Here is a 27,730-nt window from a genome sequence, read left to right as displayed (position 1 = left end):
CAAAAAAACTTACCAACTACTTTTAACAAAACATCACCCCCACAAAGTATATTAGTCAAAGTCTTAATTCGTGTCAAATTTGGCGGTTCAGTTTGGTTATGCATATTTCGATTCGGTTTGGTCAACCAACAACAAAAATTTTATACCTTCAAACTTGCCACCCATGCTGCATTTGTAGCAGAAGCAATTGCAATATGTAAGCCTGTTCTTCTTCTCAAATTTTATCAATGAAATAAGCAATCTTTGATCAATTCTTTATGCATTTCATTTTCCCATGGGGTATAGAAACACCCGACCATGACATCAATGTTAAAGCGTGGAATTTCATGACTTCTCGTTTTTCATTGTGTTCACCAACTATATATTCAACTCGTTGGGATAGCTTCTACTTCCAAAAGAAGTCGTAGTAGAGTTTCGGTTGATTGAGTCGATTCTACATTGGGGAGTAGTAGGCTTACAAAAGTGCCACTCTTGCTAAAGCAAACACCACAACCATAACCAGATTCCAGTACAACTAAAACTAATAGTTTAAAACAAACTACCAACACGTACAACATCTTCTGACAACCTAAGACGAGGAGGTCAAAGCTCTTTCTTCCTATTAAACAATAAAAGATTTTCCTATTAAACAACACAACAATCACTGCAAATATAGAATTTAACCTAAATTCCAACAAGTAGCAATTAATGCGCATATATATTGCATTACTTTCTCTGAAGTTGGTCTTGAAGCGGACCGCAACGTAACGCAAATACCTCATTCTACCGGTACCAGTAGTCTTCCTCTGGATCGCCTTCTTATTCCAATTGTCTAATAAATCCAAAAAAACCAAAACGTTTCAACAGTCGCGCATTCTCATAGCTCAATTAATGCAAATTTGTTTTCACTAGAAAAAAGAAAGAGAAGCAAACAATAAGGTAACATTTTCTGATACGGCTGGAAGGGCAGCCACATGAAGCTCAGCGACTCTTCTGGAGGTGAAAGCTGCGACGGCCGCACCGCACGCAGATCGTGTGACTCTTGTTCCTCCTCTTCCTGAAGCTTCCTGTTCCTTTGCTCTGATTTCATCAACACACGCACACAGAAAAGGAGCACTTCATTCCCTCTTACTCCGTTGCATATAAATTCCATGAAAATGATCAAGAAAAAAAAAAGTAACAAATTTGTTCAATATATCTCTTGTTCTGCACTGTTCTGGTTTTCTTTCGTTGCTTTCAGCAGACAAATACAACAAATGATCATTTACAAGCTCAAGAACAATGCAGAAAATAGGGAGGGATAGAAGAGATTACCATTTTGTTGTGGTTGCAAGAAGAAACCCAAGGGGGGGTTTTTGAAAGCTTAAAATCGCACCGCGGTCGTTGATTTTTGTGCTTTAGATGTCGACGGAAGACGGTGGAGGTGTTTTCTAGCTTTTGAAGTGGTGAACTTTTGTTTACTAAAGTACCCTTCACCGCGTCCGGAATAACAGCAAGAAGAACCACTGTTTTGGCGCGTTCGTTACCATTTAGACTTTGGGCCGTTCCGTTTTGCATTTAGGAGCTTAAAAAAGCTCCTTCAGAATAAAAATGATCTCTCTGGTAAAGCTGAAGAGGGGAGCTTCCACCCGACAATCTGTTTAGGGTTGCATTTAAAAAATAGAGTTTTTAAATCAAAAAACTTTTTTTTGGACAAAAACTTTATTTTTAAGCTTTCGTCAAAAGTGCATTTTGACTATTTTTAAGCATTTTGGATCCTTAAAAGCACTTTTAATTTTTTTTACTAAACGAGTACTTTTTTATTCACACGGGCTTTTTGAGTGTTAAAAACATTTTTAAGCCTCTCAGACGCAATCTCAAACAGGCCCTCTAAGAGAGATCTTTAGGCAAAAGTTGTGTCCCTTGTCACCAGCCATCACATTGGGCAAGCCCATAAACAAGGAGAAGGAAGACCTTTGATCCGAGCCCATCATCTCAGATTCTCCCCCCTTGTCGGTCGTCACGGTCATAGATAAAATAACAAGTTTAGATTACCAAAATAATAATCTCAAGTCTAGTAGTTAAGGTAAATCTGTTATGCACGGAATTAAAATTAAGGATCTCAAATAAGCATAAAAGAACAAAATAAAAAATAAATCAATCACACAAGACATAAAAATTTAAGTGATTTATTAAGAGTTCTGGTGTAAGAGAAGCAAATCTAGCCCCCAAAACCAATTAGAATAGGTAGAGCAAAAGGTGGCTACTACTGCACCTCCAAAACTCAATAGGAGTGAAAAAAAAAAATATATATATGGGCCTCGCTTACTTAACAATTCAAGTCATACTGCAACAAAAACATCACAATACAAAAGAGGTCATGGGTCATAAATGGGATCCTCAATGGCCCCAAGATAAATATTTATATCACCAGTATATAAAGCCTAGCTAGGCCAACTCAAACTCCTCAACATACTCTTGGAGATATGCAACTCCCTCTAAAGTCCCAAAAAAGATAATATACTTACATATGCATCTCCAAGACCTCGTGCAATAGGATTTCTGACATGTGATGTGAATAAGGAAATGCATTATGATTGTAACATCTCAACCCAAATTAGGGTTAAGAAATTGATACTTTTGACCCAATGGTTAATAAGGCACAATGTTGGCTTAAAGGATTAAAAGTGGACCCGAATCGACGCTCGGACCACTTATGATCCTAACTCATCTATTACAACATTTTATTAATGTATCATAGTCTGCCAATATGCAATTTTAATGTTTTTAAAAAATCCCAGACAATGAATTTTGCTTAACTAATAACTGATATATTGCTTGATGTCATCTAGTTTGTTTTCTTTCAATATAAATTAAGATCCTCTCAAATTACTTATATTTAAAGAATATTTTTGTTCCAAAAAAAAAAAATAAATAAAAATATCCTTCAAATATAATTGGAAGGTTAAAGTTCCCTCAAAAGTGGAGGAACCTAGTACCTAGTATAATAATGCCAAGCACTTAAAACTAACATGTGAGAGAGAATGACTTTTTCCTTGTGTGTGTTTTCTGCTCACCCATCCAACGGGAAGTAAAGGATATGAGCTGGCCAGCTTTTTACTATAATTGAAATAAACTTCTAAACATCTTCGATTTGTTCTTTATTATGTAATTAACGCTAAATCGCATCTGTTACATAGGCCATACTTTACGTATTAGGGAGTATTTTAACGTAATTCTTTTGTTAATAATTATGCAGGGCTTTTGGTCCCCAAAAAATGGGGAAAAGGGTGAAAGAAAATGATGTGAAGTGGAAGACCTTTGGAGGAGATGATTAGATACGAGAAGGAGATACACATGCCGGAACAATGCATATTCAAGTGGGCCAAAGCGACAGCGAGGGTTGTTGTCGTCTTGTGTGACGATGGAACTTTGTTTACTTACACGAGTGCTTTGGCGCCTTGTACGACAATGAACTTTGTTTACTTCTGCATTAATGCTGCTGAGCATATGGTGAGTCAGAGTGCCGGTAAAACATCGAAATCAAAAGCCAATTGTGTCGTATCAAAGAGCAACGTGCTGTAGAGTGAGTGGTCCAACCCACAGTAGCACATGTTGGACCCAACTCTTTCTGGATTTCTATTAGCTATGATGATGCTTCTTCTTCTTCTTTTTGTTGGATATTCTTTTGGAATATGAAATGAAATATTCTATTTCAAATCTGTGTTCACACTCGTTTTTTTTTTTTTTTTTCAAATTTTAATTTTAAATTTTAAAAATTCAAACTAGGAGACGGGAGGCTCTTTTGACTCTCGTACGTGGATGTGTGATGGATGAGGTTTAAGATCGGTTTGGAATTGCAATTTCAAAAATCGCGCTTTTGAAATCATAAAGGGAGTGGAGATAATAGATTTGAACTAATAACCTCCGCTTCATGAAGCGTGTTTTCTAACTGATTATTCTACCTCTTGAGACCACATTAATGTTGTTTTAGAGTATGTTTTAGACAAACTAGGCAAGTTACATCTTTTATTATAAGTTTATTTTTACAGGTAGGAATTGGTTTTGATTGTAATTAATGTAACATTATTATATAAATTGTCGCATCAATTAAGAAACTGTAATAAAAGTTTAGCAATTAATTTAGTGGTAAATTGAAGAGAATTATAGAATTTTATTTGAATGTCAAAACAGGATTTGGTAATGCGCTGCATGTGAGCTGGTCTTGGATTATACATATTAATTAGATAAAGTGAAATATTCTGCACGTGTAATTATAGGTTGCTATAATATAAAGCCAGCTCATCTTGAAACAAAAGAAATTGAATCCAAGGCCTTGTTTGGCTAAAACATCACAAGCTGTAAATTATTTTTCAAAAAATTTAACTTTTCAATATTTTTATTTTTTATATTATATTAATTATTTTTATTATTATTCAAATAAATAAAAATTTACAAAACAAAACAAAAATTTAAAACTTTTTCTTACCTCAATAAAAAATAAATAAATAAATTCTAAATCTTTGCCAAACAAGGCCCATGCTATAAGGTGGCCGTACATAATTGCGATAACGATAATACCTATTTGTGCTCTCTAGTCTAGTCCTGTCCTCATCTTTTTATGTGGTTTATTTATTTATTTATATAATTACTTGAACCATCTGAATAGGCGTGTGTTAGAGGCGTGCCCTGCCTACTTTAGAAAAGCCGCTTTTGAAAAAGAAATGCACTTTCTGTCCTTCAGAAATGGAAAATTCTTTTTTCTTCTTCTGGTGCATTTTCAACGATTATATTTTGGGTCAGACTTTGAGATAAGGATTGATAACACTCATTTGTTCGAATAGTTGGAAATTTGGATGTGTAACGTAATACAACACATATAAAATTGGCATATTCAAATAAATTTTGAGTTATCTAATCACTTATTTGAATAAGTTTTATATACGGCCATGCCCTGGCCGGCAAGCCTCTTTGACTGCTCCTTTACCTTCTTTGTCCGTCTCTCACATTCCGTTTTTAGGTGTTTTTCTATATTCGTTTTTGTTTTAATGATGTTTTGTGTTGGCCTTGGATTTAGTGTCGTTGATCTTGTGTTGTATTATTGTTGGGTGGAGACTCTATTTTTGGCTCTGATTCAGTCTCCTATGGTGCGTATTTTGCTATTGTGCCTTGTTATTTCGGTTAAGAGAGATTTATTAGTTGCCGTTATGGTTCTTAGATTTTCTAATGAGAAATATTAGAAGTATCAAATCTTTTACTAAAAGAGCCTTATCAAACTGATGTGTAACTCATTCATTGGTATCCGTTACATTTCTCTTAATTAGTTGTTTTGTTCCTCTCCAATAAATGAGTTACATATTAATTTAGCAAGACTCTCTTGTTAAAAAATTTGGTACCTCTACTATTTAGCTTTTCTAATTGTAAAATTATCCATATTGTCACCACACATCTCTCATCTTCTGCTGCCATTGACGAAGCTCTAGTTGTGCTACAAGCATCTCAAGACTGGACTCTAGTTTTTTTTGGTATATTTGCTTTCTTTGTATAGGTTAGCTTGCATAGGTTTTAGGAGTGCATTTTTTGGTTGTACTCAGATGGTCTGCTTCCAATTTAGCGTTTGAAAGCATTTCTGACCTGTCTTCTATTCACACTTCATTTCGAAAAAAAAAACCCCAATTTTTTACTATTTTCCTTATTTGATTTTTAAAAATATAAATTAAAAATCACTATATAGTCTGAGATTATAAGTGGATACACATCCTCTTCTGGGAGGTATTGTCTGTTTCTAGCATAATAAGCCTGCAATCGCATTCCATCCCCATTAGAGATGCAATTCAGTTCTGCTCGAGAACCAGAGAAGCGCCATGACTACCACTTAATTCCTGATTCAGGATCCGCTTTGCCTGTGGAAACTGATCTGAAGAACGAAAGAAGAAGAAGAGAAGGAGCACCGCATCACAAAGACGATGTCCCAGAGGATATTCCCCTGCATAGAAAGGCTTACCTCAACAAATACGCACTCGCCGGCGCCGTTTTGGCTTCCACAAACTCTATTCTATTGGGCTACGGTAAGATTTATGCTTCTATTCAATTTTCCGAATCAAACCCATTATAATTTATACCCACAAGAGTAAAATCTGAAAACTTTTATCTGGGAATTATTCATAACCTTTCCATGTGCAGATATTGGGGTGATGAGTGGCGCAGTGCTTTTCATCAGGGAGAACCTGAATGTTACATCAACACAAATTGAGATCTTGGTGGGTTCTCTAAATGTGTGTTCTTTGATCGGATCGCTTGCCTCAGGCAAGACTTCTGATTGCATCGGCCGGCGTTACACCATTGTCCTAGCAGCAACCACATTTCTTATAGGTGCGCTTCTTATGGGATTTGCACCCTCTTTCTCATTCCTCATGGCCGGACGGTTAGTTGCTGGCATCGGAGTCGGCTACTCCCTTATGATTGCTCCTGTGTACGTGGCTGAGCTCTCCCCAGATCTTACTCGAGGCTTTCTCACCTCCCTCCCTGAAGTCTTCATCAATGTCGGAATCCTTCTCGGTTACATTGCTAATTACACGTTATCAGGTATTAATTCACCATTTATCTCAAAATTTCGATAAAAAATAATTAATTTAATAATTTAATTAATACTTAAAGGTCTTCCACCGCATATAAACTGGAGAATAATGCTTGGACTCGCGGCTTTTCCGGCGATTGCCGTTGCGGTGGGTGTATTGGCAATGCCAGAGTCACCGAGGTGGCTGGTCATGAAAGGCCGCTTAGGAGAAGCAAAGCAGGTTTTAATCCATGTGTCGGAAACCAAAGAGGAAGCTGAAGGGAGATTAGCAGACATGGTGAAAGATGCTTCTTTCTCCGGCCATGGTGCTTCTTCAAGCAACTGGCACGGGCAAGGCGTTTGGAAAGAGCTACTGTTAAGACCGACTCGACCCATCCGCCGGATTCTCATAGCTGCCATTGGGGTGAACTTCTTTATGCAAGCTTCCGGCAATGATGCGGTTGTGTATTACAGCCCGGAAGTTTTCAGGGCCGCCGGAATTCACAACAAGAAACAGCTTGTCGGCGTTACGGTAATAATGGGGATTGCAAAGACATCCTTTGTTCTAATATCAGCCTTCTTCTTGGACCGATTCGGCAGGAGGCCGCTGTTGCTGTTGGGCTCAGTCGGCATGGCCGTCTCACTAGCTGGGCTGGGCCTGGGCTCGAAATTTCTAGAGTATTCCAATAGCAAGCCGGGCTGGGCCATCGCGTTGTGCGTGGTGGCTGTGTGTGCTGCAGTTTCCTTCTTCTCTATTGGGCTTGGGCCCATTACATGGGTTTACTCGTCGGAGATCTTCCCATCGAGGTTAAGGGCCCAAGGCTCGAGCCTGGCGATTTCGGTGAACCGGCTGGTGAGTGGGTTGGTGGCCATGACATTTCTAAGCATTTCCAGGGAGATAACATTTGGGGGAATGTTTTTTGCTCTCGCCGGAATCATGGTTTTGGGCACGGTTTTCTTTTACTACCACCTGCCGGAAACCAAAGGGAAGAGCTTAGAAGAGATTGGGGCTCTCTTTGAGGATGAAGTTCATGATCAGAAATCATAATTAATCCTCTAAACTCCTCGTCTCTTGGTACAAATTTTTGCTACATTTCATGTGTCTTCAACTAAAATAGTGGTCCAATTTCTTTGAAATGTCTTGTGGCCGGTGTGGGGCATATGTTGGAATTTCAGTGAGATGCATGGCCGCCGGCCGGGTCGGCCGGGACTAGTTATTGCCCGAGAGGAGGATGGAAGCAATGCTGAAGAGATTGGCAAATTCTTGGATATATATGGGCATATGGGAAAGTAACTTCAAAGCATTAGTGGATGGATTGGATAAAACTTAGAAATACTTTCGAATCATCTTACACTATTTTTGGCTGTTCCATTGAGAGGGTTTGGCGGTTTGCTTGTATTTTGGTCTTTCTATTTCTTGAGCATGTATATATATATATTTATACAAATGAAGTTTGTGTATGTTTTAAGGGAAAATTACATTTTATCCCAAGTTGTACCCTTTTTTTTATTCAACTTTCCATGGTTAAAAATTGACAATGTGAATTTCTATCCTACAACTATACTACAATATTGTCCTTGTTAAAATAATAATAATAATAATAATAATAATAATAATAATAATAATAATAAAATCAATGGTTGTTTAAAACTATCAAATCAACATTGTGGATAGTTGTGATATACATAAAAAAGTAGTATATATCTTTACTCATTTTTTTTAATAGCATTAATATAAAAACATCAAGTTTGAAGAAAGTTTATATCCTTTAATTTATTAAATATATTGGCAAGCTATTTCAAAAATTTAAATAATATGACATCACTTACACTATAAAATGCAACTACATTAAATGCTTACCATAAAATGACTTGTCCAGGGAGCAATTTTAGGCAAAATAGTGGGATAAAGATGTCTTAATTTTAAAAAATTAGCACAATATTGTCATAAATTTTATACTATTTTGCCTAAATGGCTCCATTTCAAATGGATAAGTTTCCATTTTCTTAACGGCAATTCAATACTAATCCATTAATGCATGATGTATTTGTCATTCCTCATTCATTTTCCATACCAAATGAAATGGATCATATGTACATCAAATAAAATAGATAATATTCATTGGATGGTTAGAATTTAAAGTTGATGCATCTAACAATATATATGGAGTCAATGTTAATGCGTCTTTTAAAATATCTAATCTAATCTAATCTAATCTAATCTAATATATATATAATAGGGGAGTTTTAGACGGGAGAGTCTAAGAGTTTAACACGTGACATTTTATTTATCTGACAAATCATTATATTAAATGAAATTGTGTGTTTGAATTTTTGTAAGTTTTAAGTAGAATAGATTAATATCATGACATGTGTCATTCCATTTAAAATCAAAACACACGTGTTTTTTTTAAACTACCCTCTTTCTCAATCTCAACTGCTATCAAACATAATTTATCCCTACGTTATCTAATGTCAAATCTCTAATATCATGTTATCTAATAGGGAGTTTTTTACTTGAGAGTATGATATTATGACACGTGGCATAACATTTATTTGATAAATGTTACAACTTGACATGTGGCATTAAAAAATGGGCATATCTAACAAATATAAAAACTATACACGTGGCATTCAAAGTTAAAATGAAACAGTGCGGGCATTCAAAACAAAAGTCTTATCTCCCTTCCCAACCATCCTCAACCACAACCACACTCAACTCCTTTTTTTTAAAAAAAATGGTTGAACAGTAAATCATTTTACCCAAAGACAAATCATTAGAAGACTTACATTTTGCTTACCATCTATTCGTCATTGTACTCCAAGTAAGTTTTGAATATTCATTTTAAAAATTTAGTTGAAATTGTGTTAATTATGTTTATATATGATATATTTTCCTTCCATTATGCCTTACAAAATTTCATTTACTATGTTGTTAAGATTTACTTTTTATTCCTGCACTATGTTCTTTTGCTTGATTTTTAGAATATTCGTAGTGTTCAAACACATGAAACTTTGAATGCAAAGATGCCCTTTTGTGTTATGAGAATTATCCATACTTTTGTTCTCATTTTTAATAAAAACATTCTGTTTTCATTTTTTTTTTTTTAAAAAAAAAAAAGTCTAAAAATTGTTACCTACAAACACAAGATTCTCATAATATTAAAACCCACAAAAACTTAGATAAACAACACAAAGAAATAGATAAAACAACACCATATTTATCCCCAGAATTTGAATGCTCAACATAACTGAAAGATTATCCACAGATTTTGAATTCAAACAAAATATTACAATAGATATTGACACACATCCTTATCCAGTGTTTTTATTAAAAACCCACAGAAAATTTGAGATTAAAAACACAAACTCAATTACGTATTTAAAGATAACACAGTATTGTTATTAAATATAAGCATAATATGTAAAACTCACAAAGATAATAATAATAAAAAACAAAAAACAAAAAATAAACATATAAAATAATCTCATGTTTAGTTTATCCCCAGAATTTGAATTCTCAGCATAACTGAGAGATTATCTCTTGTTTTTGAATTCAAACAAAAGATTACAATACACATCCTTATCCAGTGAACAACTCTTGCGAAATCTCACCATAACTGAAAAGATACATTTTTAATTTTTCAAAATAAAAAAATCATAATATTTTCACTAATACAATGTCACATCCCCCCCCCCAAAAAAAAAAAAAAAAAAATTACTTTGTAAATGTCTAAGCCCCCACCAATATGATATATTTTCCATCAATTATGCCTTACAAAATTCCATTTACTCTATTGTTAAGATTTACTTTCTATTCTTACACTATGTTCTTTTGCTTGATTCCTCGAATACTCATATTGTTAATGAGAATTTTGTTCTCATTTTTAATAAAAACATTCTGTTTTCATTTTTGTTTTTTCAAAAAAGTCTAAAAATTGTTCCCTACAAAATCAAAATTCTCTTCAAAACTGTCCAATTTCCTAAAGTTTGCCTTTATGCGGTGCAATTTACTTCTATCCTTAATACAATAATTAAAAAAAAAAAAAAACAAAAAAAGACATATTTCTAACTTTTCCCTCAAAAGCTAAATGATTTCTCGAATTAATTACTTATAATCCGTTCATTTTTTTTCTCGCTTGCAATTTCTATTGCAGTGTTTTGATCACTGTTTTCTTCGTAAATGCTTTTGATATTAATTTAATTTATAACCAATTCCAATTTTATAAATCATTAAATGATTTTAATGGTTTTTAATGATTATTTGATATTTGTTGCATCAAGAGTAGGTAGTGGGGTTTAACGCTCACAATGGATCTTTTTTGGGAGGTTTAATGCTCACAAAAAACTCAAACTCAAATTTCTTTTTTTTCCTGTCATTTATTCACCCACTAATTATTATTATTCTTTTCATTAGGTCATTTTAAAAAACAACTCGTGAATTGCATGAGATACAAGCTCGTTTAAATAATGTGAAATTGTGTATACTAATAAATACGCCAATTTTAAATCATTAGCATAAAATAAAGAGAATCCAATAGTGCATCTATGGAAGGTGAAATGGATGAGTTAGACTTGCCTTTAAAGAAAAAATTATTGGAGGTTTTACTATAAAATTAAATAAATTAAAAACAATAATTGAACAAATTGGACAATTCTTTCAAATGTGGGGCTCTCTTTTTATAATTTCAGTGAGAAAAGTGAGATGGGATTCCAGTGATAAAAACTCACACATAAAAACATTTTGGACAAAAAAACAAATGCAACCTCATCAACAAGGCTGTGTGCCACTTGCCCAACGTGATCTTCATTCCTCTCCGTCATGTCAGCTTTTAACATTTCATGCTATTTGGCTCTTCTCTGCAGCCAACCAAAATCCTTTACTTCTACCTAATTCCACCCTTCAACCCACACAAAGAAACTCATCTCAAGACTCGGAGCAGATAATAGAGAGAACCAACGCAGGAACCGGCTGCGGCGCGCGCGGGACTGGCTATGGAGACCACCGAGACCCAAGAACCAAGGCGTAATTTTGACCATAAAGAGGGTCGGCTCAACAAATACACACTCTTCTGTGCTCTTTTGGCCTCCACAAATTCCATTCTTTTGGGCTATGGTGAGTCAACTCGATTCAAATTGTTTAGTTTTCTCAATATATAATTGCACTTTTCTTTTAACCCAGTATCCGAAGCTTCAACCCCGATTAGTTTTCCGAGCACCCTCTCCACATAGATTGAATAAAGTTTGGACGCTGGTGCGGCCCAAAAATTATTTATAACAGCACAAAATTTACACTAATTGTGTTACAAATCTCCACTCCCTCGACTGAATACATGTATTTTTGGCTGATCAAATATTTGGTGGAGAGGGTTTATATGGACCAAATTGGCATGTGCAGATATTGGGGTGATGAGTGGGGCAGCGCTGTTCATCAAAGAAAACCTTAAACTCACATCAATCGAAGAGGAAATCTTGGTGGGTACACTAAACGTGTTTTCTTTGGTGGGATCACTCGCTTCCGGCAAGACTTCCGACTACATAGGCAGGCGTTACACTATAGTTTTGGCCGCGGGAGCTTTTCTAATGGGTGCGCTTTTGATGGGCCTAGCCCCATCGTTCCCAGTCCTCATGGTGGGCCGCGTTATTGCCGGCATCGGCGTTGGCTTTGCCCTCATGATCGCTCCCGTCTACGTCGCCGAGCTCTCCCCCTCCATGACCCGCGGTTTCCTCACTTCCCTGCCTGAAGTTTTCATCACCTTCGGCATCCTACTTGGCTACGTGCTCAACTACGCCTTATCTGGTCTCCCAGAACACATAAATTGGAGAATAATGCTGGGTCTCGCAGCAATTCCAGCCATCGGTATCGGCCTAGGTGTCATCGCAATGCCGGAGTCGCCTCGTTGGCTTGCCATGCAAGGCCGCGTGGACGAAGCAAAAAAGGTTTTGATTAAAATATCAAACACTGTTGATGAAGCTGAATCCAGACTTGAGGAAATAACCAAAGCGGCGTCGGTTTTGGTGAGGAGCCCAACTGCCAGCCCAGATTCGGCCCATGAAAGCAATTGGCAAGGAGAAGGGGTTTGGAAGCAGCTTTTGTTAAGGCCCACTAGGCCCATTAGACGGATGCTTATTGCTGCTATTGGAATCAACTTCTTCATGCAAGCTTCTGGGAACGACGCCGTTATATACTACAGCCCTGAAGTGTTCAAGGCTGCGGGGATTCATAGTAAGAAAAAACTGTTTGGTGTTAATGTCATTATGGGCATTGCCAAGACATTCTTTGTGTTGCTCTCGGCCCTCTACTTGGACAGGTTCGGGAGGCGGCCCCTTTTGTTGCTGGGTTCGGCTGGGATGGCCGTCTCGTTGGCTGGGCTCGGCTTGGGCTCAAAGTTTCTCGACCACTCCGATAGTAAGCCGACATGGGTCACTGTATTGTGCATTCTGGCCGTGTGTGCTGACGTGTCATTCTTCTCAATTGGGCTTGGGCCCATCACATGGGTCTACTCGTCGGAGATTTTTCCTATGAGGTTACGGGCCCAAGGTTCGAGCCTGGCCATTTCGGTCAACCGGTTGGTGAGTGGGGTGGTGTCAATGACGTTTTTGACCATTTCCAAGAAGATTACTTTTGGGGGAATGTTTTTTGTGCTTGCGGGAATAATGGTGGTGGGCACGGTGTTCTTTTATGTGTTTTTGCCGGAGACAAAGGGCAAGAGCTTAGAAGAAATAGGAGCTCTATTTGAGGATAAACATACAAAGAATGATGACATGGAAAAGGCAATTCCGGTAGCATAGTTAATTTGTTTATGTGTGTGTTTACTTTGAGAAAAAATGTCTGGCTTTTTGATGATGTTAACTATTCAGGTTTGTTTAATTGATTTATAAAATGAAGGAAAAAGAAAGAGGCAGTGATTTCATCCATTATTTTTATTCCTCTAATTAACTTAACAATAAAAGGAGCTGGTAATTTAGACGGTGATTAAGACTCAAGGTAGAATGAATTATGTTGATAATTTAATTAGACTTAACCTGAAACCATGGGTTACAAAAATTACCTTCAAATGGGTGCAATGAGTTCTTTTTTTTTTTTTTTTTTTAATTTAAAATCTCTAAGTGTCAACTACCTCAAGCCCAACTCAAGTTTGAGTATATTTGTTAATATCTTTTGAGGGGCATTTTTTGTTTTTGTTTTTTTATTTGAAAAATTGTTTTGATGTGACATAAAAGTAAAAATAATTTTTAAGTATCTTATGTTTTTGACTGTTTGTTAATGTTATAAAAGTGAAATATATTAATATATTAATTGCACATCAAAAGATGAAGATTGGTGTCATTGGTCCATCTTTCCGGTAATTAAAGGATCTTCTCCATTTTAAATTCTCTAAATTTTCTCCATTTAGTGCATTTTGAAGGGTTAGTGCATTTAATACACTACCATCATTAAAACTTTTGGACAACACTACCCTTCAAAATGCACGAAATAAAGGAAATAGAAGAAATTTAAAATGGAAAGGATCTTTTTCCGACACCTAGAAACTATCATACTACATGGAGTAAAGTATTATAATAGAACTCATTTGGGCTAATCATGCGGGATCATGAAGGTAGAGTACTTGTGGCGAAAAGTATTGTGCGGCTGGGGTCGTGGGATTCAGCACTTGCCGAGGCTCTGGCTGCCTTCTTTGGGGTATAGTAGTATCTGGCCATGAACAAGGGGTGCAACAACTGATACTAGAAGGTGATGCAAAACAAATAATTGACGCCATTCAGAGAGAGGATCATAGCTCCAGTAGGATTGGTCGTTTGATAGAAGATGTTAGGCTCGGTCTTAATGTTTTCTCAAAGTGGAGCGTAGAACATGTACATTGTGTAGGGTAGCCCATAAATTAGCAAAATTGGCTCTCCAACTGGCCATTGATAATGTATGGTTGAAAGATGGTCCTTCTTGTATCAGAGACATTTTATTGACGAAGCAATTGTTTTGTCAATGATCCAGTTATAATACCTACCAATATGGTTTTGCAAAAAAAAAAAATTGAAACTAATTTTATAAGTTTTACAGAATTCCAACTCTAACTTGACTAATTTTTTTTGAGTAATAATGCAAATATGACTAGTGCTTTTCTTGAACCGTAACGTAAGACGGTAAGGTCACTAAGGAGAAAGTATTTTGGTCATAAGTGATATTTATGGGCTCAATACATAACATATAATGCAACCTCTAACCTAGGTGTACCTCAACCGCTCGGTGCAAATTTGGGCAAGAAAGACTTGTTCAATTTGGCGCAAGATTACAATTTTAAGTTTTTATGGGCATAAATTATTATAATATGAATTAAATGATTAAATTAAGTTATTTTTATAATCAGTTTAAAGTTTTGAAATAAATGGTAATCGATTTATCGTGGTATGAGAACAAAATGTCTTAAATTCAATTCGAATCTTAACACCTAAAAAAGAGTATTAGAATATAAATTAAATAATTACATTCATCAATTCTTATTGACTTTTTCTAAGTCTTAGATTTAAAAACCAACAATAACAATGCATGGTGATGGTGCAGCAATCTTATGAAGGAAAGTCCTCTTCACATAGTCAAGCGAGGCTGTGGTCCATCTGGCGCGTCCGAGTCCACCTATAAAGCCACCATATATATAATAAGCTTGGGTTGCTTAAGTAGAGCTTTCTCAAATCACTTGATTATTACTTAAAACTCTTGTTAATTACATATAAATTGTCTTAGTTGGCTTTCATTGATCCGATAAAGACAGATAAGAGACAAATTTCCTACTTAATTGTATCGGCCGATATAATTGGACGGCGTATGTTGCAAGTTGTAACCATAAATAAAAGAACATAGAATTGGAATTTGGATGACAGAGTAAGACAAACATTCTTGGTCACGGGTCCTGATCATGCTGCTGGCAGCATTCACTGATCATATCCATTACCCTACCAGACACAGCAATGGTGCGACCCACTGTTCACGACGACCCATTTCTTCCTAAAAATCTAGCAATTCTTCATTTCAAAAGCAATAAAGAAAGTGGGTTGGGTAATTAGTTAATTATATGGAGTTGATTATGGTAAATCTTATTAAAAAAATGGTCGTGAGGTTTTTTGGAGAAACATAAAGACAAAGTAAACGACAACCCCACATGATAAGCGACCTTACCTAAAAATCATAATATCCAAATGTCAAAACGGTGCCCATTTCATAGCTTGTCTGAAAAGCCAGTTGGGAATGCATGGTTTGAAATTTTCAGAGCCAAGATTATGACAAAAATAAGCACCAAATTAAGCAAGCAAAAGTGTTGTAGGAAATCTATGCCGTGGCCCATGGCGAATGTAGTTTCTTCTTGTCTTTCTGTTAACTTCAACTTGAGAAGATAATCAAAACACTAAAACTGTCTGTTAGCTCTTGGTGGGGGCATTTGTAGTAAATAAAGGGCAAGAACTGCTCTCTTTAGTTTGTTTTTGTATTGTTGGAAGCTTCTATGACTTTGAGATGCTCTCTATATGGCGAGGGAAAAGGGAGAGAGAGAGAGAGAGACAGAGACAGCCAGACAGAGGGAGACCTTGACGTTATTAATATGTTTCTACAGCTTAATGTTTATTGTTTTTTTTTTTTTTTTTTTTTTAAAGTGAAATGATCAAGTACTCCCTAAGATTCAACTTTATGATATATCCAAAGGATTAGACCCTCATCAGTGTTGTCTTCAAAGCAGTGGACGAGGGGAAGAAGACAAGAGCATATTGACAAACCCCGTATATATTATTCAATCCAGAATTGAAACATGTAAAAGATAACAATATAAAATTTCCCGCATAAAACATGAAAAAGGTGACAGTATATTGCCTTTGTCCCTCCACTCTGGATCCCGCATTTCAAAACTCTCTCCCTCTCTCTCTCTCTCTCTGGTATATATATTTTTGGTGTAGTAGTACTACTACAGTCTACAGATCGACATGCATGATGAAAAGAGCCTGGCAGGAAACCCTTTCGAAGCATTTATTATTTGTACATGGGACTTTTATATATAGTACTGGGTCAAAAACTCTTTATTAACAAAGTGAAAATGTGAAGCACAAACTCTTTACTATCTCCATTCCACCAGATAAGTTGGACCAAGGAGAGAATTGGGCAAGACAAAGTGAAAATGTGAAGCACAAACTTGGAAATCCATGTTTGCTGGAGTGAAGTGGATGAGAATATTAGATTGTATGAAGTAATTAATTAATAGCTAATGTGGAATTGGTTAAATAATGGAAATTAAAAAAGAATAAAAAAGAAAAAGAAAAATATCAGTCCCATAAGTAAATTGCTGTAGACCACTAATATTTCTGATTTAAAAATTCCCCCAGAGTTGTTACATGTGTATATATAAGCCAAAAGAAGATAGATTAAACTATAAGCTCTTACAATTATACCGCATGTGTTGGAGAAGTAGTCTGAAGCAATTAACAACTCATCTTTGCTCCATTAATCACTTCAAATAGTATAAAAACAATTTTAATTTTTGGTAGCGCATGTTTTTGAAGATCAAACTAATTAACTTGAACAGGTTTAAATGATCCATCAATACCTTTCGAACTAGAAAAATTATTGAAGAACTACTTGGAATATTTATTTGAGCACATGACCGACATTTAAGTTTAGTACTGGAAGCTAGCAAAACGTACGTTTCCGTATTGTAGATCTAGGTTTGAATTCACGTACGTACATGGTGTTCGCCCCAACATGTAACATGTTCATACATGTTTTGAAATTTGATATAAATAATGATGAACCCATTTCCATAATGGTATATATATATATATATATATGAAAACAGCCATATTAATTCTAACATGCTTTAATAGAAAAACTAGTATAATAGTTATATATGGAGTGGACAAAAATGTGATTTTAAAATAATTGTAGCTAGAATAAAAATGTGATTTTTAGTATTAGTCTAGCTAGCTAGTAGGAACATTATACATGAGTGGGTTCCTAAACTGCTTTGGGAATAATTAATCAGCCAAAATACTACAAAAAGACTAGTGATAATTGGTATAGGTAGATTTATATACAGCTTTTACACCGTCTTCATCACTGGCACCTTTTAATTATTCATTCTCATTTCTCCACAATTTGAATTTGAAATTCTAAAGAATCCACCACAGTTTAGTTAATTAAATGGGTCCCCTAGTTGTAGTCCTATACCTCTCTCTCTCTCTCTCTCTCTCTCTCTCTCTCTCTCTCTATATATATATATATATATATATATATATAGTTTAGTAATGTGGGTGGGTAGTTGGCATTTACCCATAGACTTAAGGGTGCTTCACAACTTTTGATAGAAGACAATTCAAAAATGATGCAGGTTCATTTGATTCTTCTTTTCCCAAAATGGAAATCCCAATTCATACATCGGGAAACCAAAAGATAAATTGTAAGGAAACCAACTCAGCTGATTTCTAATATTTATTCCACTGGTGTGTTCAGAATTTCTCCCACTGTGGGAACAATTCTAACCTAACCAAAAGAGAAATAGCCACGGATTGACAATAAAGGTTCATCAATATGGCCTCCCTGATAATAAATGTCGAGAGTTTCGAAAATCCTTAAATAAAACCAAATGTAATGCTTCAAATACAATGAACTCAGAAATAAACCAATCGAGGTGAAAGCAAAAAAAAAAAACACTAGGGTTTTGTGAAGTGTAAATAGTAGGTCACTAACAAAAACACATTAGTCAGTGTCATTTTGTAAGAACTTCTTTGTTTGAACAGTGAACGACACCCTATAGAAGAGGTGTTCTACTGTGTAACAGTGGCACGTCCCAAGTAGTCACATGTCACTTTTTTGGTAAACGGTGCCGTTTTGCTTAAAATGTCACCAAATAGTGTCATTTTGCATTGTTCAAACAACACTATCCCTTTTTCTAATCTTTACACTTTTTATAATTTTGAAAAAGTCACTATTTGAACGTCACTAACCAATTAATGACCTTTTTCGATTCGGCCAAAAAAGTCATTATATGGCAGTCACAAAATCAAAGTATTTTTGTAGTGCGGTACTTGAGGGTTAACATATCACAAGAGAAATGCTATGACTGTTATAGATGACGTGACAGAGCAAAATAGTTTTTTATTTTTTTATTTTTATTTTATTTTTTGTAAGCCCTTATTTCAATTTTTAAAATTGAGTAACATAACAGTTTATTAAATAATATTATTCATCACAAATGTTACGCACCATAGTCATCAATTTAAAATTTAAGAAAGAAAATCAGAAAAAATCAAGGTTTTATCCTTCTTATTTACTTACCAAGGCGTGTTGTACATCTTCTCTGGTTCTTCTCTATCTACACACATGAGGCTCACACATTCAAGGGTGATTTTGAAATTGAAAAGATAATGAATCATTTCTTTTAATCATCTATGTTATTTTGGCCGTAACTATATATATTATATCTTTTTGGGGGGCCCTAACTAATTAAATTAGATAGGATACGAGGATGACCATTAATTTATTCTAATATAGTATCGTTCTGTAATCAAAGGTCTTCCTTCAATCCAAATATTGCTAATCAGGACAAAGAAGAGGACGAAAACAACAAGAAAAAAGTGATCGTCAGTCCCTTTTAAAATATTAAATACCGTCATTTATAGAACTCCACTTTCGGTTCTCTCGTGCATTCATATTTCCTCTCCCTCTCTCTCTTTCTCTCAACATACACCGCCATCTCTCTCTCTCTCTCTCTCTCTCTCTCTTAAAAAACTCACCCTCAAAACCCACCCTCCATCTCTCTAGCTCTGTCATGGAAAACCGATTCAAGCTACGAATCTCCCGCATGTTCCGAGCCTCATTCGGTTCGTGTCGGACCCGAAACATCTCTGACGTAGTTGAGAAGGCCGTGTTTTCCCCACAAAACCACCAAAACTTCCACATGATCGAGCCCTTATCCCCTAAGCCTCGACCTTTTCCCTCCATTTGCGGGCCGAAACCGTTTCAAAACCAGGAAAACTGCATAATTCCAGCTAGAAATTTGTTCCCAAGAAGAAAAGTCTCGGAGCCATTTTCGCCTTTCGCTTCGGCCAACCCGGATGGACGAAACTGCCCTCCCGCGTCTCCAACCTCGCCCTTGAATCCCTTCTACGGCCAGTTCAAACAGAGGAAGGGCTCGGAGAGAACTAAGAGTAAGAAGAAAAAGAAGACGACCCAGATGAAGAACAAGCACATAGAACTCTTTCCCCTCACCTGGTCTTCTAAGGACAAGAGTTTTGGTGGGTGGTGGTATAGCAGCGATGAAGAAGAGACCGACACCCTTTTCTCTTCCAAGAGCCTCTCTTCCGATTCATCCGAGTCTCGACGACGTCGTTCTCGTCGGAAAAGGCACGAGACTCGGCGGAGAAGGGCGGGGGCTTGGAGTTCCGAAATCGATCTTGTGCCAATGCAGGGGAGAGTGAAGGATAGCTTTGCGGTGGTGAAGAGGTCCAGCGATCCGTACAACGATTTCAGGACGTCAATGGTGGAGATGATAGTTGAGAAGCAGATATTTGCGGCTAAGGATTTGGAGCAGCTCTTACAGTGTTTTCTGTCGCTCAATTCTATTCATCACCATAGGGTCATTGTGGAGGTTTTCACAGAGATTTGGGAGGCTCTGTTTTGTAATAGATCTTAACTCTTGAAGAAAACTGTCTCTGTTTTCTGTGTCTGTTTGTGTTTCTACGAAAAATTAGTTAAGAGTTCTAACTTTAATCAACTCTCTGTTAATGTGATTTTTCCTTTCCGCCATTTTCTCTCTCTAATTGCTCCAGTGCTCTCGATTCGATTCTATTCTACTTTTCACTGCATGTCTTGTTCTTGTTTCAACGCGGGCATTATTACAGTGATGTGGGATTTCCTTGTTTTTATCTGTGGTTATTTTCGTGATCTTCTGCTCTTCTTTTGATTCTAGTGTCAGTGGAAAGCACTGTGTTTTGAAAAGATGTTAGAAGAAGAGGAACTAGAAGAACAGTTGTTGCTTTTTCATATAAGATAGCTTCTTGATTCTTTTGAAACCCAAAAAAAAAAAAAAAAAAAAAAGGTTTTGGAGGTTTCCCAAACCTTTTAGGGCTTTTAAAACTTTTTCAACCTGAAAGCCCTTGAAAAGCTGGGGATGGAAAGGATTGATATATGATTGTTTGATTTGATGGCAAATGTTTGAAAAACATATAAACAAAATATTGTCCCAAATTATCGTATGGTTGGTTGACTTGGACTTTTCAAAAAAGATAGTATCCAACAAATAAATGAAGCCTTTTTTCCCCCCTTCAAAAGTGGTCGACAAATGAAATTAGTACACCACTAAATTCCAAATCATAACAATAATATTATTGAAAATCAGGATCAGATATTTGCCTCTTAAACTATTTGAAAAGGAAATTGTTTAATGCTACCTAGTCGACCGACAACAGATGCTTCAATATATATAGACCATAAAATACCCTAAATTAATTTTAATAGATCCATATATCATGCCAGAAATTGAGAAACATTATCTGACCATCACTTACACCCATTAGCTTAGCAAGTACTAGACATAGACGTACAGGTTGTTTGCCAATCAACAAAATTTTTTTTACCATATTATTTATCTTAAATTCAACTTTCAATATTTTTACTTTTTACATCACATTAATCATCTTTTAATATTATTTAATTAAAAAATAAATAAATAAAATAATTTTTCTTTTACTTTTTCATACCAAATATTCTTATTTATTTATTTTTTCACACCAATCAAATCTGGTTAGAAAAAGCCTTTATCGAAAAGGAAATTTGACGATTATTCCAATGATTTAGCAATGAGATTGGCGCGGTTCCCAGGACAAAGACAACAACTTAGCAAGTTTTCTAAATTTATTGGTACAAATAAATGACAAGATATATCATGGGGTTTTAGGTACATCCATTTTTTGTTGTGTTATGAACTACTTTCATTTTATTATATAATCCATTTGTTTGCATTATACAGATTATGAAAAAAAAAAAGAAAAAAAAAAGAAGAAGAAGCTACTAGAACCACCCTAACATCCAACAGAGTTAATTAAAAAAAAAAATCCAACAGAGTTTTGTTTTTGTAGCATTATGTCCCCTTTGTCCTTGAAGGGTTTATTTTTAAATCTGAAGCACACCCAACCAACAATCACAACTCAAAAAAATAATAATGTGGGGAGATGATCTCTCTCTCTTTTTATTTTTGATTTTTTTTATTCTTTGTGAGTAAATGTTTCCTTTGAAATAGTGAGGTACACATTAGAGCATGAATTCAAATTTTCATGCTTGATAGGATTGAGTGCTCTATGAAATTTGATGAAGCGTTTGCAGTTATTACTGTTTAAGCCCTTTCTCCTGTGCGTTTTCTAGCGGGCACATGCTATCAATATTCATGCTAACTAGATAGACTAGTTATTATATGGTCCCCCATTCCTTCATTTTTGAATAAAAAAAAGAAAAGAAAAAAATAGGGTTGTTTTGAATCTTTAGGTCTAAGGTCTGAGGAAGTACCCAGAATCCATTAACCAAAATGCATTTGAAAGTGAAACGTCGTCATATGCATGAAAAGTCATTTTCAAAGCAATGCATAATTGGGATAAAAAAAAAAAAAAAAAAAGAAATGAAAGAGAAGACACAATGGAATGAGAAAATATAGGGGGCTGGGGGAGGTGTTGAAGGTTTACAGAAAGAATATGAGCCCAAGAGGGAAGAGCCCTTCTATTTGTAGGGGACCATGTCTGAGGTTGAAAGCTGAGTTTCATTAGATATATGAGAAACAGAGAAAGAGAGAGAGAATGGTTTTGGTTCTCTCGCTTCTATGATATTGGTGGAGCAGTAGCCTGCCTTTCTGTAACAATCTAGGACGTCCCTTTTGAACAGATGACAAGTCGTGGAAGAGCAAAATTTGTTGAAAGTATTCCAGAAATGGGATACAAGTTAAAGAATGTCTTACCATTTGCAGTTACTCTTATTATGCATATACAGTTCCCTCTCCATTGGGCTACCTTTCTAATTAATGTTCGCATTTTTCGATTCATGGGCCATTCTCTCTCTCTCTCTCTCTCTCTCTCTCTCTTTCTCTACGTCTTTCTCTGTCTCTCGTACAGACTCCACAATAATAAAACAAAGGATGGAAACAGGTGCAATCGCCTTGGGTTTTGGGCTCTTGGGCTCTTGCAGCAACCCTCTCGCACATAGGGTTGGGTGGGTCTGGCTGGGCCTGTATTTTAGGTTTTAGCTCAACTTGGTCAAAGGTACAGGCATTTATTATTTTTTTTCAATTACTAACAATTTGAAAGGAAGTACACTTTACTGAGTTCCCTCTCTAGTCTGAGGCGATTTTCAATTCAATCTTTAATATTTTAATTTTTGTAATGCAACCTTTCAAACTTGAATTCCTTTTTTTTTTTTTTTTTCAATTCGACCAATGTTATTCCAAAAATCTTATATTGCCCCTATTTTTTTTAATATAAAAAAAATTAGGAATGGTTGGCCATCTAGCCATTTTTGCACCCCCAAATTTTTTTTTACAAAAAAAATAAAAAAATTAGGGGCAATATGAGAATTTTTGGATAACATTGGTCGAAGTGAAAAAATTTGCAAGTTGGGGGAGGTGCATTGCAAAACTTGAAACATTGAAAGTCGAATTGAAAATCGTCCCAAACTTTAGAAGGGTAAAGTGTAATTTTCCCAATTTGAAAAGTGAGAAATTGCCGAATTCACTTGCCCCAATTGTACTAGACACAACTTCAATTGCTTGAAACTTGTGGGTCTCGTAGCCCCGCTCTATAAAGTAAGGGAGGCAAAATCGAGTTGGCATTTTGAGTCAAGAACGATTTGGCATGTTGAGTTATGATCTACTCATTTGACACTCCAATTCGTTTAGGTTGATATGAACTTAACATGTTTAATAAACGGGTTAAACATGTTAACCTGAATACGACATGCTAATTTAATGGGTGACAAGACACGATCCGTGTGACCCATTTAATTAACGGGTTCTGTCGGGTTGACAAGACACGAATGACCCAAACATGAGTTTTTTTTTTTTTTTAATTTTTTTTAATTTTACTTTATATATGTATAACCCAGCATATTTATTAAACACCAGAATCCATTTGACCTAAATTCTAACCCTAAAACTATGTGTCGTGTTTACGGGTTAAATTTCCAGTCCTACTATAAGGGCGATCAAATTGCTAATAATTTGAACACGTAAATGCAAAAATTCCTCGTCCACAGACTTATCACATTTTAAATGTATGTAATACTAATTCCAGCCGTTGAAAATAGAGGGGGCACCAACATTCACGCCCAGCGATACAATGCCTGGCTTATACAATGGTAACCGGCAGGCATAATGCATGTCAGTTTTTCTAGGGAGTAACTTTTGGGATGTTACTCCAAATATGCTCCCTCCCATTGACATGGATGATGCTATAAATAGTTTCTTATTGGATGGGTTGAATATAGAGATCATAAGAATAATATAAAAACTCTCTCACAAATCACAATATTTTTTATTGGTGCTCTTACATTGTGATTTCTGTAAATATTACTCCATTAATTTTTGGTAGTATATTCATTAAAGAATAATGTATAGCAATATTTAATAGTAGTGTACTATTTTACTGTGCATAATAAATTTTCTAACAGCAAATTAAGGGTGGGCAAAAACCCGCAAACCCGCCTCACGCGAATTTAGGTGTTTTTTTTTTGGGTACGGGTTGGATTTCTTCTAACCCGTTACCCGTGTGGGGCGGGGCAAGTTGCAGGTATAAAATATTTTGGTGTGCGGGTACCCGCCCGGCATAAGCAAATAAAAGGAAAAAAAAAAAGACCCTAGTTTTCATCTTCTTTCTCTCACCTCCTCCCCATAGTACCTCTCTTTTCTTTTCTATTTTTCTCTCTTCTCTCTTCCCTATTCTCTCTTCTCTCACTCTCACTCTCGCCTCTCTTTCTCTCTCTGCTATCTCGTTCTCTCTCTCTACTCTGTGTTGCAAAGTCTTTGTCGCCATCTTCGTGGACCAACAAAGCTGATACCACTGCTTTGTGAGCTCTTTTCTTGTTGACTGAAATCTTTGGGTATCGAAATCTTTTTAGAATCTCTTCAGAACTCACTCTCTCTGTTGTCTTGCTCTCTCTGATCTTTTCCTCTTAATCTTCTGGGTTAATCTTGAGCTTTTTTGTTGTGGATTTTTTGAGTTTTTAATATCTTTCTTAATGGTTAATCTTGAGATTTTTGGGTATTGATTTTTGGATTTTTTTGTATATTTTTCTCTTAATCTTATGGGTTAATCTTGAGCTTTCTAGGGTCCTCAAAGACCTCTCTAGGTTCATTCAAGGAGTTCCATAACAAAACCCCCCTGCCCCGCAATACCCGACCCACAAAACCCGAACCTACGCGAATAGTATTCACTTTGCCCAGGTAGTGGGTTTGATTTTTTAAACACGCAGGGTGTGGATCGGGTAGGGGAAAAGGCAGATATCCGCCCCGACTTGACTTGCGCCTACCCCTAACTATAATCATGATCAGAATGCATGTAACTCCGAGGATGACATGCATGTCCTTTTGGCTAACTTGGCCTATTGCCAAGTGTGTTTGCCACTTTGCCAAATGATTCAAAAAAAAAAAAAAAAAAACCTCCTCTCAAAATCAACCATAATATTTTTATTTTTTACATTACATCAGTCACTTTTTATTGCTATTTAAATAAAAAAAAATCACTACAATATATATATATATATATATATATATATACTTTTTTCATTTAAAACATTTACTTTTTTTTTTCTCATATCAATCAAATCTGCTATAATTACGATCTATTTTATTTTTCAAGTCTTTGCCAAACACACCCCAGAGGTCAATCGTTACACCTTAGCCGTTCTGTAGTCATGACCATCAGCTGAAACACTTTATTTACGGACACACCGGAGCCGCCGACAAGTGTATTATATTAAATATGTACCCAGAGCTGTAAGGGCTAATCGGATAATTAGGTCAATAAACCTAATCAAATTGGGTGGCAGCTTTCATGATTGTAGACCCTCTTTTTTCATGGATGCTTTCATCATTTCTCGTTTGCTAAAATTAAAAGCATGTGACTACTTTTTTGCTTATTTTGTCAGACTATATATATATATATTTTAAAGAAATATATTCTAATTTCATTAATAATAATTACGAGTATAAAGCTCTTACATCGCAGGAGCATAAAGCCATGAAAATGCAAATTATAGCCGAAGCTATAAGGATATAACATCACCTAAAACCTTCGCTAACCTATGACTAATTTTCAGTTGAAATAACAGATCTGCATAAGACAGACGCAATCCTCGACCCAAAAACTAGGATGAAGTTCATGTCCACAACTCGAAGGTTTGGACTAAAGTTCACATCCACGACCTAAAAGATTTGGACCAAAGTTCAGTTCACATCCAAGCATGCAGATCGAGTGGCCAAGCCTTATTACAAAACATAAGCAAGAAAACCGAAATAAAACGTGGGCGAACCAAAGAGGCAGGGCCTTATTACAAGCAAATAACAAGAATGAAATGCATACACGGAAAAAACATGAACAAAGACAATACAAGGAAAATAAAACAAATGGGAACAGGCACACGTAGCGTGGATGCCGATTGTGTACTCGCCGGAAACCGACACCAGAAGGGAACGATGGAAGCTCGATGCGGTGGGGACGCGGAAAAAGCCCAAAACAGTGGACGGAGGGTGGCGAAACTGATCGCCAACTGGCCGAAAAACCATCGTAGCAGGGGACGTTGAAGCTCATTGCTGGAGGGGCACGAGGAAAGACTCAACATCGGACGGTGGGCGGCAGAGCAGGCGGAGGAGATCGGCGGCGAACACAAAACAAAACAAAGAGCCCCGCCAAGGACAAAAGCGGAACAAAGAGGAAGGGACGCAGAGAAAGGGTAGGGAGGAGGCAACCTGGGCCAGAGATATCAAGTAAACTACTACCACCCGGTACAAGGGAAGGCGAGGGGGAGGAGGGAGAACAAACGGCCATCCCTCCTCCCCTCACCATGGGGGAGGGGGCTTACCTAGGTTGTGGCGTTAGAGAAAAAGTGAGAAAACCCTAGGTCCGTATATGCTTTTATTTATTTTGTCAGACTATAAAATGTGTAGAAATCCCATTAAGATTTGATGCCATTAAAGCTCATACTTCCATTACAACAAAGTTCAGAGGCAATTAATAAACGTGTGATAATAAGATAATTAGTTTGAAGGAGGATAAAACTGACTTAACAAATTAAAATTAGATTAGTTTATTATATAAAATACACGTAATTTTTGGTAATCTTGATTTTTTTGAGGGCTCAATAGACAACAATATTTTATTAATAATTAAAGCATGAATGAATTAGGCAATTAGGATAGTGAAAAGAGCAATATATATATATATATATATATATATATAGGGTGGGATATAAAAGTAATAAGTCGGAGGTCCATACGTTTGAGTCCAAGTAGGCCCAACTTGGGATTATGACTCCAAAGGGCCCGACCCAAAGTTTAACATGCAACTGTGGATTTGCTGGAAATGTCCTAATTCAGTGCGTCTAGGTCCTTGCAAATTGATGTGCAAGTGATTCTTTGTTTTTTTTTTTTTTTTAATAAGTGAGGCTGCATCATAATATATATATATATATATAATACAAAATGAGGGAATAGGCACCTCAACGAAAATGCAAGGACAAACATTATAGCGCAAGATAAAATCTAACATATGAGAATATACCAAACAAATGGCCTGGCCCAATAGTTTTTAAACACATTGTCTAAGAAAGGGGCTCTTGAAAACGACAGCTTTGAGGGGAGATAAAGATATATATATATAGATATCTTTCTTCCTCCCCTGCCTGAACTCACAATGTAAGGAAAAGCCCATCGTCATGAGCTTGAGAGTGTCCATTAAGGGAGAGTGGTAGGATACATTCAATCATAATCATAATCATAATCATAAGAGCTCTTCCTTCTTCCCTTGTTTGCACTCACTGGAGAGAGAAGTCTCTCAGTTAGTAAGAGCTCTTTCTGCCTCATGAGGTAGAGATAATTAGTTTCAATTTACCTCATATTATGAGACGTATAAAAAAAAGAAAAAAAGAAGAAGAAGTAGATAAGGCCAAGGGTATCAATTTCATTACAAGCTGGAAAAAAAAAAAAAAAA

At 36.0% G+C, this 27,730-nt stretch overlaps 3 protein-coding genes across 3 annotated transcripts; all 3 read left to right on the top strand.

Annotated features, from left to right (window-relative positions):
- Positions 1-5,688: 5,688 nt before the first annotated feature.
- On the top strand, positions 5,689-7,994 carry LOC132165878 (probable polyol transporter 6). Its single transcript, XM_059576570.1, has 3 exons — positions 5,689-6,026; positions 6,142-6,543; positions 6,616-7,994. The coding sequence occupies exons 1-3, from the start codon at positions 5,786-5,788 to the stop codon at positions 7,560-7,562; spliced, it is 1,590 nt and encodes a 529-aa protein (XP_059432553.1). The 5' UTR covers positions 5,689-5,785; the 3' UTR covers positions 7,563-7,994.
- Positions 7,995-11,373: 3,379 nt separating this feature from the next.
- LOC132166013 (polyol transporter 5-like) lies at positions 11,374-13,414 on the top strand. Its single transcript, XM_059576750.1, has 2 exons — positions 11,374-11,630; positions 11,913-13,414. Exons 1-2 carry the CDS (start codon positions 11,510-11,512, stop codon positions 13,304-13,306), a joined length of 1,515 nt encoding a protein of 504 aa, XP_059432733.1. The 5' UTR covers positions 11,374-11,509; the 3' UTR covers positions 13,307-13,414.
- A 5,778-nt stretch (positions 13,415-19,192) lies between these two features.
- Positions 19,193-20,288, top strand: LOC132166014 (transcription repressor OFP8). The gene has a single exon (XM_059576752.1). The coding sequence runs from the start codon at positions 19,318-19,320 to the stop codon at positions 20,179-20,181; it is 864 nt and encodes a 287-aa protein (XP_059432735.1). The 5' UTR covers positions 19,193-19,317; the 3' UTR covers positions 20,182-20,288.
- The last annotated feature ends 7,442 nt before the right edge of the window (positions 20,289-27,730 follow it).

This window comes from Corylus avellana, chromosome ca11, assembly GCF_901000735.1.
Source record: "Corylus avellana chromosome ca11, CavTom2PMs-1.0".
Taxonomy (NCBI): Eukaryota; Viridiplantae; Streptophyta; class Magnoliopsida; order Fagales; family Betulaceae; genus Corylus; species Corylus avellana.
Note: the sequence above shows the minus strand (reverse complement) of the source record. Positions and strands in the feature narration are given on the sequence as shown.

What these genes read in the sequence shown, in the direction of transcription:
- LOC132165878 (XM_059576570.1), top strand. Translation starts at nt 5,786, where the DNA reads ATGCAATTCAGTTCTGCTCGAGAACCAGAGAAGCGCCATGACTACCAC. An exon ending in CTCTATTCTATTGGGCTACG is followed by an intron (nt 6,027 to 6,141) that starts GTAAGATTTATG and finishes TTCCATGTGCAG; the next exon opens with ATATTGGGGTGATGAGTGGC. An exon ending in TGCTAATTACACGTTATCAG is followed by an intron (nt 6,544 to 6,615) that starts GTATTAATTCAC and finishes TAATACTTAAAG; the next exon opens with GTCTTCCACCGCATATAAAC.
- LOC132166013 (XM_059576750.1), top strand. Translation starts at nt 11,510, where the DNA reads ATGGAGACCACCGAGACCCAAGAACCAAGGCGTAATTTTGACCATAAA. An exon ending in TTCCATTCTTTTGGGCTATG is followed by an intron (nt 11,631 to 11,912) that starts GTGAGTCAACTC and finishes TGGCATGTGCAG; the next exon opens with ATATTGGGGTGATGAGTGGG.
- LOC132166014 (XM_059576752.1), top strand. Translation starts at nt 19,318, where the DNA reads ATGGAAAACCGATTCAAGCTACGAATCTCCCGCATGTTCCGAGCCTCA.